The sequence below is a fragment of the Chrysochloris asiatica genome, unplaced genomic scaffold (assembly GCF_000296735.1).
Source record: "Chrysochloris asiatica unplaced genomic scaffold, ChrAsi1.0 scaffold00066, whole genome shotgun sequence".
In the NCBI taxonomy this organism is placed as follows: domain Eukaryota; kingdom Metazoa; phylum Chordata; class Mammalia; order Afrosoricida; family Chrysochloridae; genus Chrysochloris; species Chrysochloris asiatica.
Genome location: NW_006408584.1, coordinates 11,572,271 through 11,587,662, shown reverse-complemented (window position 1 = coordinate 11,587,662; position 15,392 = coordinate 11,572,271). Strand labels below are relative to the sequence as shown.

The 15,392-nt window shown below is 36.0% G+C and overlaps 1 protein-coding gene across 1 annotated transcript in view; it reads left to right on the top strand.

The window, feature by feature from the left end:
• LOC102829971 (probable ATP-dependent RNA helicase DDX60-like) overlaps window positions 1–15,392 on the top strand; it is a gene marked incomplete at its 5' end in the record, with an annotated part of 180,523 nt that overhangs the window by 14,281 nt on the left and 150,850 nt on the right. The window contains 4 exons of the mRNA XM_006864549.1: window positions 2,069–2,185; window positions 5,617–5,774; window positions 6,176–6,239; window positions 7,483–7,641. Coding sequence (XP_006864611.1) covers window positions 2,069–2,185; window positions 5,617–5,774; window positions 6,176–6,239; window positions 7,483–7,641 — 498 coding nt within the window. The remainder of the gene's footprint in view (window positions 1–2,068; window positions 2,186–5,616; window positions 5,775–6,175; window positions 6,240–7,482; window positions 7,642–15,392) is intronic.

Here is a 15,392-nt window from a genome sequence, read left to right as displayed (position 1 = left end):
GTTCATGTGCTCCACACTGCAAGTTGTGCATCATGCCTACTCAGGCCTTGGTCACCTGTCATCCTGCTGCTGTCCCTGCTCCAGTGCCACAGTCCTGCTCTGTGCCCAACTTAGAATTCCTGCCTTCCAAGTGCACCCACTGACCTTGGTTAACCTGGTGCTGCAGTCCTGCTTTGTGCCCACACTTGTGACTCCTGCTTTCTGGGCCAGCCCGCTGATTTTGTTTCACCTGGCCTGTACTTGGGACTCTCCTATGTCCACAATTTTGAGCCATTTTCTTGATAGAAACTTCTATTTGTTATTTTTGTTGATAAGTGCCATAGAGTTGGTTCCAACTCATAGTGACCCTGCATAGGTTTCTGATGAGTGGCTAGTGAGCTTGAACCGCTAACCTTGCAGTTCAAACTGACTTTACAGTCCAGCACACTAACCCACAGCACCATACCACTTCTCTATTCCTAATGAAACAAAAAATAAAACAACAAATACTGATGAGGATTTGGAGACCCTGGCCCCCTCCTACATTGCTAGTGTGATTGTAAAATGTTTCAACCACTCTGGAAAATGATATGGTATTCTTCAGAAAGTTGGAAATAGAACTATCTAATGACCCAGCAATCCCGCTACTTGGTATATATTCACAAGAAATATTTGCCAAAAGGCAAGTAGAGATATACACAAACCAATGTCTGAAGCACTATTCACAATAGCAAAAAGATGGAAATGGGCTATGTGCCCAGCAATGGAAAACTGGATAAGCAAACTGGTACATACACAAAATGGAATACTATGCAGCCTCGAAGAATAATGATGAATCTATGAAACACCACAGAACAGGGATGAAAACAATGTTAAGATGAAGAACCTGGAGAACATGAGGCTGAATGAAATTGGTCAATAACAAAAGGACAAATAATATATGAGACCATGATTGTAAAAGCTTAAGAAAATTTCCATACTAAAAGAAACATTCTTTGCTGGATAACAGGGGTGGGAGAAAAGAAAGAGTAGTTCACTAGCCAAAGAGTAGACGCATGTTAGTTCAGGTGGTGGAAAGGGAAATATAAGAAGTGGGAGGATAATATACAGAAGAGAGAGGATGGCAGAAGAATAATCAAGGCAGGTGAAGACACAGGGATGTATGCATGGGCAAAAGGGGATAGAGGTAAGTGATCTCTCTATATATGCAGTATTGGAACAAAAGTGACCTGTGGATAGATGCATGGATTGAGACATAGAAAGGAACTTACCCTCAGTCCAATTTTCAGCCAAGCAGTAGATATGTTTACCAGGCTGGACAATAACACTAGTAAGGTATGCTCATCATGGAATGGTCAGTCATTCAAAAATCAGTAGGGCAACATTTTCCTAAGGACAAAGTTGAGAAGGGGTAGAATTCAAATACGAATCACAGGGAGAAATTGGGGGTAAATATTGTTGCATAGAAGGGAATGTAGTCACTGAGATAAAATGAAGCATATGATTTGTTGAATGTTAAACTGATGGTCTTGTCTGGGAACCTTCACTCAATTCATAATGCAGCTCAAAAAAATAAAATTAAAATGAAAAGATAATGGAATTTTTCCATGAACTGTTTGAAGCCCATCTGGTGTGGCTCTGTAGGTAAGCACTGGAGTGGTAACCATAAGATAGGTAATTCAAGTCCACCAGCTGCTCTGGGAAAGCCTACACAGATTCACTCTGAGTCGGAACAGACTCGTGGAAAATAACCATAGCATACATATACTTCAAAAACATGTATATATCACATTTATTAAATAACATATAGAGTCCTATTGTGGCACTGTGGGTTAATGTGCCAGACTGCAAAGCCATTTGAACTACAGGGTCAGTGGTTCAAGCTCACCAGCTGCTCCTCAGAAACCCTATACAGGATCGCTATGGGTCAGAACCAACGCAATGGCATGTAATTATAACAGTGTAAAATCATAACATGTGTATATACTTAAAACATACAACAGAAAATTAAATATGTGATTTCCTATAGATGAAAAATAATTAAATATTTTATTCATGACAGTTTATGTGACTTTGCTCCCTTTTACAGCATGAAGGTATCATTGATGATGTTTACAAAACTCTAATGGAAAGATTAAAAAAGAAAAGAGCTACAGCATTAGCATCTCTTTTCACAGATTTTACTTGGACAAATATGATGGAAAAGGTATTCAAAATTTATAAACCTCTATTTTGAGGTATTTTTTTTTAATTATATAAAAGTTGTCAAAATAGTACTTATCCTGTATTCCTTTCACTAAGCTTCCCCTAATGTCAACTTCTTACATGACAGTGGTACCTTGATCAAAATCAGGACAGTAACATTATCTAATTATAAAATACTATTAACAAATCTTCAGTATCCATTTAAACTACACTTGCTTTTCCACTAATGTCCTTTTCCTATTTCAGAAACCTCTTCAAGATTCCACTTGCAGTTAGTTGTTATTTATCTTTGTTCTTCGCCTACCTCTAACAGAGTCTCAGACTTTTTCTTTTATGATCTTGATACCTTTGAAGAGTATTGGTCATTTCTTATTGTAATGTTCCTCAATTTGGGCTTGTCTGATCTTTTCTTATGATTGGAATGAGGTTATTCATTTTATGCAAGAATGCCACAGATTTGAGACTGTGTCCTCAGTGACTTATATTAAGGAATTCATAATGTATTAATATATTTTATTACTCTTTATGGCATATTTAAGGTTCCAACTTTCTGGGATCCCTGGTGATGCAGTAGTTAAACACTGGGTTGCTAACCACAGGGTGAACAGTTTGAATCTACCAGCTGCTCAGAGGGAGAAAGATGAGGCAACTGCTTCCACAGAGATTTACAATTTTGGAAAACTTATGGAGCAGTTTTGCTCTGTCCAATGGTAGTGAGTTTTTTGGTTAGCAAACTTTCTCTGCTGTACAATCACTGCTTTTTAAAAAATTTCCCTGCTTTTAAAAAAATTGAAGTCTTGTCTCCTGACAATTGTTGTGTTAGAGTCCATTGTTGCTGCCACTGTGCCAATCCATCTTGTTGAGGTCTTCCTCTTTTTCCTTGATCCTCTACTTGCCAAGCATGATGTCCCTTTTTCAGGAACTGTTCTCCCCTGACAACATATCCAAAGTACTTGAGATGAAGTCTCCACACCCATGATTCTAAGGAGCATTCTGGGTATATTTCTTCCAACACAGATTTGTTCATTCTTCTACCATTCCATAATATAATTAAATTTTTTTCACCAACATCGTAAGTCAAAGGCATCAATTCTTCTTTCTTCTTCCCTAACCACTGTCCAGGTTTCACATGTTTATGAGGAAATTGAAAATTGTGGTCTTGTAGGATAAACACTGGACAGTTAACTACACAGTTGGTGCTTCAAACCCACCAGCTATTCCTTGGAAACCCTATGCAGGGTTGCTAGGAGTCAGAACTGACTCCACAGCACTTTGCAACAATTAAGATTTATTTTGCTTTATAGTTGATATTATTGTTTTTTTTTTGTTTTTTGTTTTTGTGTGTGTGTGTGTGGTGCTGACAATTCTCAGTTATTTGTGAATCATTTTATTTTCTTATGTTTTGATTTCTGTACTCCTGTGGGCATTTTCTTTCATTTTATTAATTTCTGTGGTAGTGAAATGTGTTACAATATTCCTAATTTAATGATGCCCTTTCTTGCGTGTCTAGAAAAGTCTAACAGAATCCAGGTACAACTGGCTTGGGTTTCTGTTGTTTATTTTGACAGTAGGTGAGGAGTTTTCATTTCTCTTTTCTGATTGTTTCTTTTGTCTTTCGTAGTGCTAAATACTCTCCTTTGTTTTTTCCTCCCCCTCACCACACTTCCTTAGGCTACAAATGCCTTCCCCACTGCCCACCATAGCTGTACATTTAAAAAATTGTTTCTTTAAATAAGTCTTATCTAGATTGGAAGCCAGCAGTGTCTCCAAGGGAGAAAAGACCTGGTTGTCTGCTCTCTTAAATATTGCAGCCTAGGAAAACGTGTGGAATAGCTCTACTCTAGGCAATAGAGTCGATATGAGTTGGCATTGATCTAATTATACAAAATAATAACCGCATCCTTTTAAGTCATATTTGCCTTTTAAAGTTGAGTCTTGGCCCTTTAAATCATGTGTTTGCTCTTTGTATGTTATCTGTTTCCTGAAATCGTGTTTGCTTGGTAACTTTAAATTGTATGTGCATTGAAATTCCTTTCCTGTAGTCTGTGCTATATTGTACTTGGTTCCTTTTAAAATATTTTTTGGACTTAGGGTAGCTTTAATCTTTCTAGTAGTTATTCCAATTCCCTTTTTGTCAATGTTCCTCATCCATGGTTCCTACAGTTTTTTCAATCTCTCTTTGACTATTACAAAGCCTTGAAATGAGGCAGGAATATGAGGGTTGCAGAGCTGGACTTTGTTGATTATTTATTGTACACAATTAATTTATACTATCACTATTCTCTCTAAGCAAATAATTTGCTATAATAAAAATATTTTATGTAGTTTGTGATGGAGTTTTGAGGAAGTTAATTACATTAGACTCTTACCTTCAACTATTTACAGTTCATACAAACTTGGTACATATGTATGCTTTTTATATACTTATGTGTACATATATGCATATATGTTGTTGTTGCTGTTAGGTGCTATCGAGTCGGTACCAACTCATAGCGACCTTATGCACTTCTCCAGTGACTGGTCCCTCCTGACAATATGGCTGAAGCATGAGAGACGAATTTTGGGCCATCTTTGTCTCCGAGGAGCACTCTGGCTGCATTTCTTCCAACATAGATCTGTTTGTTCTTTTGACAGTCCATGGTACTTTCTATATACTCCTCCAACACCATAACTCAATGCATCAGTTCTTTTGCAGTCTTCCTTATTCACTGTCCAATTTTCACATGCATATGAGGTTATTGAAAACACCATGGCTTAAATCTCTGTATACATTCTGTAGTATTTACTTGGACTAGATATCTAGAACTTAAATAGTCAATCAAAAAGTCTCAACATAGGTAATGTTAGTCATACTTATTGTCAAATAATTTTACTGTGAGTTTGTACCTATTAATGCTATCATTTGTAAAGTGTAAAAGAAGAGACTCACTATATTATTTTTATTGCTCTAATTAAAATACTCTGTTTACATGAAAATAAAAATATGTAACATTTTTATTGTATTGTTATAGGGAATGGAATTTACTTTCTCTTTTATTAATATTTATATTTATTTCTAATTATTTTCTCATGCTTTGTATTATTAATCATTTCTATTGATTTATAAGAGCTCTTTACATGTTTAAATTTTAATGGATTCATTGACACAATTGTAATCATTTTTCCATTTAAAAATTTTGTGCATCATTTTCAACAGAAATATTTACAGTTCTACGTAGTCAAAATTTTCTATTTGTTATTTATGGCGTCTTTAAATAAGATCACTTATATTTTTCTTGGTATTTATGTTGGGTCTTTGATAATGCAATTTTCCCATCGTTCTCTTCCAGTTCTACTTTTTGTACTATTCTTCTAGTTATACTATTTTCTCTACTATTATTTCTACTATTTTCTACATAGCATGTGACATTTGAAAATTTTTCTCTGTGACAGGCATGTAAGAATATTTCTCTGCTTATGCAACTCTGGCCAGAAGGATCTGATATCCGGCGTGTTCTTTGTGTTTCTTCATGCTCACTGACTTTGAGTATGTACCATCGTTTTTTGGAAAACAGAAAGAAGACTGCCTCAGGCCAGGTAACTAACCTACAGTAGATGTGTTTAGGTGCAATGTAATGGCTCCCCACTTTTTAAATTTTGTTGATTTTCTTCTATTATTTTTCCTGTTTAGTACTTAATCATCTATTTCTCTAGTTCAGATAAATTTTCAAAAATAAGGGGAAAGCCCCTAGAATATGTGCTTTTAAGAAAATATCTATTGCACTGCTATATTATTTAATATTTTGCTATACAGATACTTTACCTTATGTTTCATTTGGTATAGTTTAATTTCATTTTCCAATAAATAAATAAAAAAGAATAGAAAAGAAAGTATCACTTATTGGGTAGTTGAGCACCTAGTACATTCCTATTTCTGGGTTCTTTATATGCATTAGGCCATTAAATCCTTAAACTGTATTTCAGTAGATGTATTGTTGTTCCTGTTTTACAGATGGAAACACTGTGTCTTGGCAGATAACAACATTCCTTCAATCATAGGTAGAAAATTGCAATCTGTACTGAACCCAGTTCTGTCTCACAAGCTATCTTTAAAATGAAAACATTCTTGCTCTAGTATCTTAGTGTCATTCCAGAATTACTAAATTTCATAGGCTTCTTTTTGTCTAATGGGATACATGAAGAATCTATTGACTAGTATGGATTCTCTCTCCAACTAAATATTCGTTCTTGCATACATGTGCATATACACATAGACAGACACACTCATGAGTACACTTACTATTCTGTATACAAACTGAGTGCAGAGAGAATCTTAGCTGAAGATTACTATTTTTCAAAAACTGAAGTTTTGTCCCTTTATTCCACAACTTCAGAATTAGACTGGACTCATCTTTTTTTTTTCTCTAGCTTCTTATGTATTTGGTTTTCCAGTGTCTGCAGTAATTTTTTTTTAGTGAAACACTTCTACATGATTGTTGTTGCTTTTAAGTGCTGAATGGGTTCCAACTCATAACAGCCCTACAAAGGGTTTTTGAGAACACCAACCTTGTAGTTCAAACTAACCTTGCTGTCCAAAGCATTATCCTACATCATTATACCTGGACTCTACATGATTTTTTAAAATTGCATTCCATTTTTAATTGCCCTCATATAAAATGATACTAAACCAAATCTATCTCTGTGAAACTTCTAATCATTGGACCCTGTTTGGCATGCTAAAGATTATCTGTGTAAATCGTAGTTTCTGACTAAGTCACTGACAAACCTGCTGCATGCATTTAAAAACAGCTATGGCGTCTTTGTCACATGAAGTGAAATATACCCACTGATTTTCCTTTTTTTCTCATTGAACATTGTCTTCAGGTATGATACAACACTAGTTATCTCACACTGATAATTTTAACTACACTTTTAAAATAGAATGCACCATATGGAATAGAGCTTTTAATTTGTGTACCACGAGTTTCTTAGCTACTTGGCTAGATCATTTAAGTTTGGGTTAACAAAAACTTCAGAAAAATGCATAATATGAATTGCTGGTTGGCTGGAAGTTTCCCCTTTCTTTTCCACCACTTTTGTATAAATGCGGGTTTATAGATAGACAGATAGATAGATAGATAGATAGATAGATAGGTAGATAGATAGACAGATAAAGAGGGCTTTCTTAAAAGTGTAGACTGAAGAATATAATAGTAAATGATTCCATATAATAAAATGTGACTGCCCACTTTTATTTTGCTGCCTGCATTATGGTATCTCACAACCTGTTCTCTGGCATACCTTCTGTGTTTTATTCAGGTGGACAGCAATTGCTTAGTCCTGCAGGAGGTGGAAGATTTGTGTAGAATGCATTGCCTCAGTGTGGCTTTTCTACTCCACTTACCTCTTTCTCAAAGAGCTTGTGCTAGATTCATTACTTCCCATTGGATTAAGGACACTCGTACTTTCTTTAAAATGGTAACTATATTAATTAGTTTTTTGTTTGATGTTGGTTTATTTCAGTGTTTTGATATATAAAAAGCACAGCAACCTTCAAGAGTTGATTTGTATTGGAACAATTTTAGCCCTCTTGGAAACTTAAGGTTCCATGGTCTAAATCAATCCCTTTCTGCTTTTTAATGTCCATGTTTGGTAATAATTTTTAAAAACCTAACTTATAGAGAAAAGAAGTAGCCCTGGTGGCACAGTAGCTTAAGCATTCTTCTACTTACTGTTTTATAAGAAATTATATACAGTCTGTTTATGTAAAGATTTACAGCCTTGAAAATCCTATGGGACACTTCCACTCTGCTCTATAGGTTTGCTTTAAGTCAAAATCCTCTTCCCAGAGGTGAATTTTTTTTTTTTTTTTTTTTTTTTTCTGTAAGCGGGATTCTCATTTTATCTTCCTCAAATATCTAACATGACTAGGTTTTTGGTCACCAGCTATAGAAGGTTTGTTGATGGTTATTTTGTTCTGTTTTTGAGAGGAACTGAAGAAAACAGTAAACAAGGGTGATTCAAAAAGTTCACAGGAAAATGGAGTTGAAGGATAATGGAATTTTTCTAGGAACTTTCTGGATCCTCATCATATTTACATTGTTTCTTTATAAAAAATAATCAGAAAAATATGGAAACTTTAAGAAAATAGAAAACAAAAATTAGAAACTTAGATCCGTTATTATAGTGACTATTGTTGTTGTTGTTGTTGTTGTTGTTAAGTGCCGTCGAGTCGGTTCCAACCCATAGCGACCCTGTACAGGGCTTCCGAGGCTGTAAATCTTTACGGGAGAAGAAAGCCTCATCTTTCTCCCGCGGAGCGGCTGGTAGTTTTGAACTACTGACCTTGCAGTTCGCAGCCCAATTCGTAACCACTATGCTACCAGAGTTTTAGTTATTTTAAATGCATAGATCTTGCTGTTTTCATTGTTCCTTCCATTTAAACAATTATCCTAAATATATTGTATATAAATATATCCGTTTTCTACTTTCTTTTACATTCTTATGAAAGATTTTTTTTTTTTCTTTTTATGACGATAATTATCTTTTGGTATGTATACTATGGTTTGCTTACCTATTTCCCTATTGTTTATGAAGAGGACTTCAATTGTAGTATAAATGCTACTGTGCTCTAGGATGTTAATAAGACTTACTTTTAATTTTGGATATTGATATAGGCTCAATCTCAGGAATGGTATTAATAGATTTATCAACACGTGTTTTTTTTAAATATTGCTGTATGTCATCAGAATACTCAAGAAAAACATTTATAACAGCAGGTAGATTTCCTGCCTACATGCCTGGTACTAAGCACTGGGAAAACAGTGATAAAACCAAAGATATATTTATTCTTCTCACCCCATCCCCTTCATGGAGTTACATTTTGCAGGGAAGATACCTACTGGATTTTAAAAATCATTATGAAGGTGTTGTTTGACTTCAGAATCTAATAATAAAAAGATCCAATCCAGTCTTGAAAGAATGTCTTTGTGAGAACTGAAGAGAAGTGAAGTGATCTAATCCTGAAAGATAAGCAGGAGTTAGCTAGGTAGAGAGAAAATGCAAATTGAATTTTCAACAATTAAACAAAGCAGTGCATATTAACATTCTGAGGATGTCATGAACAAAGAAATGAGATACATAACTGAAATGGTGACAATATAGGGAGAGTAATGAAGCCAAAAGCAGGCAAGAGATAAATCATATAAAGCAGTATGGTGGTGGTGGTGGTGGTGGTGGTGGTGGTGGTTGTGTGCCACTGATTTGGTTTTGACTCATAGCAACTCTATATAGGGTTTCCAAGGCTGTAAATCTGTATGTGAGCAGAAAGCCTCATCTTTCTTCCACAGAGCAACCAATAGATTCTAATTGTTGACCTTACGGTTAGTAGCTCAGCTCATAATCCATTACAGTGCCAGGGCTCCTTTATAAAGGAGTATAGGGACAAGAATATTTAATAGAGCTTCCAGATTAAGACCAATTAGGAAGAAGGAGAGACAGACTACTTCTGAATGGTTAGTTACAGAAAACCATATGAATAGCAGTAGAATGTTGTCAGATATAGTGTTGGAAGATGATCCCTCAGGTTGGAAGGCACTCAAAATAACACTAAGGAAGAGGTGCCTCCTCAAAATAGAGTTGACCATGATGACATGAATGGAACAAAGTTTTCAGGATCTTCATTAGTTGATGTGGTACAACTCAAAATGAGAAGAAATGTCTGTAAACATTAATAAATTATTGGAGCCTGAAATGGGTGAAGTATTAATCTAGAAAAACTGGAAGTAGTCAAAAATGAAATGGAATACACAAAGATGGATATTCTAGGCATTGTGATTAATAATGAGTTGTTTCTAACTCAGTGACACTGTATAGGGTTTCTGAGGAGTAACTGGTAGATTTGAACCACCAACCCTGCAACTAGCAGGCCAGTGGTTATCTACAGAGCCTTACCTAGACTCCATCCTAGGCATCAATGAGCTGAAATGGGCTGGTATTGGTCATTCTGACCATCATAGTGTTTGCTATCTTGGGAAAATCAAATTGAAGAGGAATGGCATTGCATTCACTGTCTAAAAGAACATTTCAAGATCTATCTTGAAGTACATTATTGTTGGTGATAGGATAATATCCACGCACCTGCAAAGAAGACCTGAGTTCTGATGTGGCACTGTAGGATATGCACTGAACTGCAAGGTTGTTTTAACTGCAACATTGGTTGTTCAAACTCACTAGCCACTCCTTGGAAACCCTATACAGATCACTAAGAATTGAAACCAACTCAATGACACTTAACTACACCACCAACAACAAGTAAGACTAGTTTAATACCACTATTATTCAAAGTAATATACCAAACATTAAAGTCAGTGATGACGAAACTGAAGAATTCAACCAACTTCTTCAGTCTAAAATTAATCAAACATATAAAAATTAAGATGTGTTGATAATTACTGAAAGTTGGAAACAAAGAGGAAGGATCAGTAGTTGGAAAACATGGCCTTGGTGATAGAAATGATGCTAGAGATCACATGATAGAATTTTGCAACACCAATGACTTATTCATTGTAGATACCTTTTTAAAACAATGATTAGATTTTTTAAAAAAGATGACTACACACGGATGGACCTCACCATTTGGAAAACACAGAAATAAAATCAACTACATCTCTGGGAAGAGATGTGGGAAAGTTCAATATCTCTCATAATGTGGACATGTTGTCAGGAGGGACCAGTCCCTGGAGACGAACATGATGCTTGGTAAAATGGAAGGTCAGTGAAAAAGGGGAAAATCCCCAATGAAATGGGTTGTAATAATGGCAGCAGCAATGGATTAAAACATAACAATTGAGAGGATGGTGTTGAATGGGTCAGTGTTTGCTTCTGTTGTACATGCGGTCCTATTGAGTCGGAACTGACTTGAGTGCACCTAACAACATCAAAGTGACTTTTTTTTTTTTTTTTTCACCTCCTCCTTTATTTTTTAATGAAAAGATGCCAGGGGCTAGATTCCAGAGAATTCGTTATTTTTTTTTTTTTTCCCGTAAAGACAAGGTAAATTTTAGTGATAAAATTAGAAAATCACAAAGGAAAAACATGCTCATATTCTGCATGGTGAATGAAATTAGGTTAAAATTCAAGCTTCAAGCTGAAATATTGAAGGACACTATTAACCAAAGTTAAATAACACAGAAAACCTCTAAAGATGATGGCAGAAATTTGTTGTTAGATATCTTCAAGTCAGTCCCAAATCATAATGACCCTCACTTTATACAATAGTGCCCAGTCCCACACAACTGTTGTTACTTTTCAGACCATTATTTTGGCCACTGTATCAATCTATCTCCTTGGGCATTTTCCTATCTTTCACTGACCCTCCATTTCACCAAACATGATGTCTTTCTCCATTTACTGGTCCCTCTGTATAACATGTCCAAATGAGAGAGAGAAAGTCTATTTATAAGGATTTTTGTTTTCTTTTCATTGAGTTTTAATCCTTACTAAAGACTGTAGTCTTTGATCTTCATCCATAAATATGTTGTCTTATTTTCTTCAGGCAAGCAAATGAGTCTTCCTCCAGTCCTAATGCCACATTCTTCGTCATACAATCTAGGTTTATACAGTATTTGATTACCATACAGATAACAAACTGACTTTCATCTTTCTCCATATGACAGGTGGTAATAGTAGGGCTTAAGGATGTGGTGAGTACGTATGAATAGGAATGGGTAGGTTCAGGAGTTTCTTAATGTGTAGAAATTACAAGTTACTGACTGAGTGTGGGACATTAGCAAATGAAATAAGTCAGTTTGACCCCAGGTTTTATACATTTGTGTGAATCCCACCATTGGAGCAAAGGTACCTTTAAACAAGATTATGAGCTCAGTTTTGTTGTTGTTGTTTTTGTTTTGTTTTGTTTTTTCCCCAGGGTAGAATTTTTATTTCAGTCTGTCAAAAGACCACAGGACTTGAAGGACCAAAACCTAGAAAGAAGGAAACATCATCAATGTAGACCTAAATTTCTGGGTGCTGTTCTTGTCCATTCTTGGCATGTGGCAAGAGGCCGAGAAAATAGGCAGAAAATGGCTGTTAAGATGGAGAGAAGCCAGTAGAGTTTTAGGAAAACTCACTGGGCTGAGAAGAAAAGTATTGGAAGTTAGAATTACCAAGGAATTCATGAATGAAAAATCAAGATAACAGAAGGATTTGTTATAAAAAGAAAGTTTGCTACTAGACATTAGGTTTTCTTCTACAAGGCATTTTCTAGAACAGTCATAAACCCAGAGATTTTGAGTAGAAGAAAACAATGACTGAGTTTTCAGTTGTCCCTCAGTCCTTGTTATTAGGTGCTATCATGTCAGCTCTGACAGACTAGGAAGAAGGAGTGACGAACTACTTCCAAACATTTAGTTGCTGAAAACCTTATGAGTAGTAGAGTCTCTTCTGATAACAAGCACAAAGTCTGTGAGATGGAGTCCCATCATCATTGCTTCTAAGGGACATACTGACTATACTTCCTCCGACACAGATTTGTTTGTTCTTCTGCCAGTCCATGGCACCCTAATGATTCTTTGCCAACACAGGTACTTCAAAAAAATATATTTTGCAACTTCTTTTAAATCACTGAAGTTTTTTCTTAATTTCTGCATTCTGGGTTTAGAATTTTTATTAAGTTCTCATTGACTGAGGTGCTGAGGCAGAAATCCAACAAGTCCTCTGTAATACAGCAATATAAGCAGACTTCTTGGATCCTGTAGATCCAAACCATGGCTAGCAAGCATTTGGCGCTGGTGCCCTTAACTTTCATTCCTAGAAAGAGGTTTTGTCTGATAGGCTGACTTTCCTTGCTTTGATGCATCTGAAGTTAAAAATGTATGAAGGTATTGGAGGTATTGAAACTGATACACCAAAGAGATATTCAAATATGCATTAGGAGTTTCAAAAGACATCTAGTTAGCTGTTTGAAAAACTGGTCTGAAGCTCACAAGAGTTAACATGGATTTTGAAAGAATTTTAAAATTTAAGAATCATTAGCCTATGGTTGAAAATTGATGCCATAGTAGTGGATGAAATTATTTTTGGAGAAAGGTATTATAAGAGGGCCAGAGAAAGAACCCTGGGATGTTCCAATGCTATTTAGCTAACTATAGATGGAAAAGTGGCAAAGGACCCAGAAAAGGAGCTTCTTAGATGAAGAGAAAAGCAAGGGAATCTCAAAAGGTGGGTGTGGTTAATGTATAGGGTGCTTTAGAGAATTGAAGGTCGAGGACTGAAATAATATATTAAATTTAACGGCACTGGGGTCACTAGTGGTCTTTATTGAGATATATTAGTGAATGGTGAGGAGCAAAATATATTGGAATAGTGAGTGGAAGGGAGAAAATAATGATCAACAGTTGTTTATGTATAAGCAGTAAGGAAGATAGATGAGACCGAGGATAAAGCTGATATGGAAAATGGGCCAGTTGAGATTGTTTGAAAATCACTCAAAGTTTGAACATATTTAAATGCTGATTTTAAAAATAGAGAGAGGAGAGGCTGGGAACATAGAAATTTAGGCAAGAGGGATGAAATCTAAAGTACAGTTTTATTTGGAGAAATAATATCTCTATTACAGTATTACATTTGTTAAGTGCCATTAAGTCTATTCCACCTCATAGCGACCCTGTGTAGGGTTTCTGGGGAGCTGCTGGTGGGATTAAACTTCTGACCTTGTGGTTTGCTGTCTAGCACTTCACCAAGAGTCCTGACTCTGTTATTTTTTGTTTGTTTGTTTTATTTTGTTTAAAGCTTTTATTGCAAATTTTGTGATTGTTTACATGGCAAAACATCTCAAGCAATCATATTTTACTTCATTGTAATGATTACAATCCCATCCATGAACCACCAATTAGCAGTATTTGCCTCTATTATCTCTTGTGTGTGTGTGTTTTTTTTTAATGTACACAATACACACAGAAATATACATATTCATTTAAAGAACCAAAGGGTACATTTTGCAAACTGGCCTCCTGCCTGCTGGCACATAGCCTTTCTCTCTCCATGGGTCTAGAGTCCTCAGCTGCTTTCTCTCTCCATGCCATCACCTCTGCCTCCGTCTCTGGTGTCACTGCTTCTCTGGTTAAGATCCCACGTTCTGCTCGTGCTCTCCCTTCTTGAGGTCTTAGGGTCCTCTGTTTCTGGAATGTAAGATTAACTACTCTTCCCTTTTTGTTACACATCTTCTACCTTTATAGTTGTGACAATCACGATTAGTCATGGTAACAATTACTTACTATTGAATCATAAGAATCTTATCCCCATCTCCTTTTACCAGACCCATCTAGATAAGCTGAAAACTATTTAGTGGGGATTCTACACTCTATGCCCCCTCACTCTGAAATTAAACTCACCTTTGAAACTAGTAAACTAAACACTTGTATCTTTATAGCCACCCCACACCAAATTTAGGTAGCCAGTGTCTAAATTGCCTGTCACTATCATCCCTATGTACTGAGGAGATAGACTTGATCCTTGATGTGAAGACTCCTTTCCTCTCACTATTTTGAGCAACCACATCCATAATAAGCAAAGATCAAGTTCATCAATTCTTCTATGGTCTACTTCATTCACTGTGAAGCTTTTGCGTGCATATGATGTTATTGAAAATACCCTGGATTGGGTCAGACATACCTTAGTCCTCAAGCTGACATCTTTGCTCTTCAACACTTTAAAAAGATCTTGTGCAGCATATTTGCCTCATACATCCAAAGTATGAGAGACAAAATCTCAACATCCTGGATTCCAAATAACATTATGTTTGCATTTCTTCCAATACAAATTTGTTTGTTCTTCTGAATGTCTATGGTACTTTTAATATTCTTCACCAACACCATAATTCAATTGCATCTATTCTTGTTTGGTCTTCCTTATTCATTGTCCAATTTTCACATGCATATGAAGTGATTGCACACAAGTGCCAGTTGGATGCCATTCTGTGAGTTTGGAAGATTTATCATGTTCTAGATCACTGAATCTAAACAATCCAAATTGCTTTTAGAATACAAAAATAAGAAAGCTTTTTTGACCTGAAAGGGACAAACCAACCCGGTGCCACTCATCAACCACACTGCACACCAGACGGCCCTTCTAGAAACTTTTATTCAGGGTTAGGAAGAGGAAGGTGACCTCTGCCAGAGAGAGCGGGCAGAAGGCAGAAAGAAGAGAGAGAAGAAGAGCAGGCAGAGGGC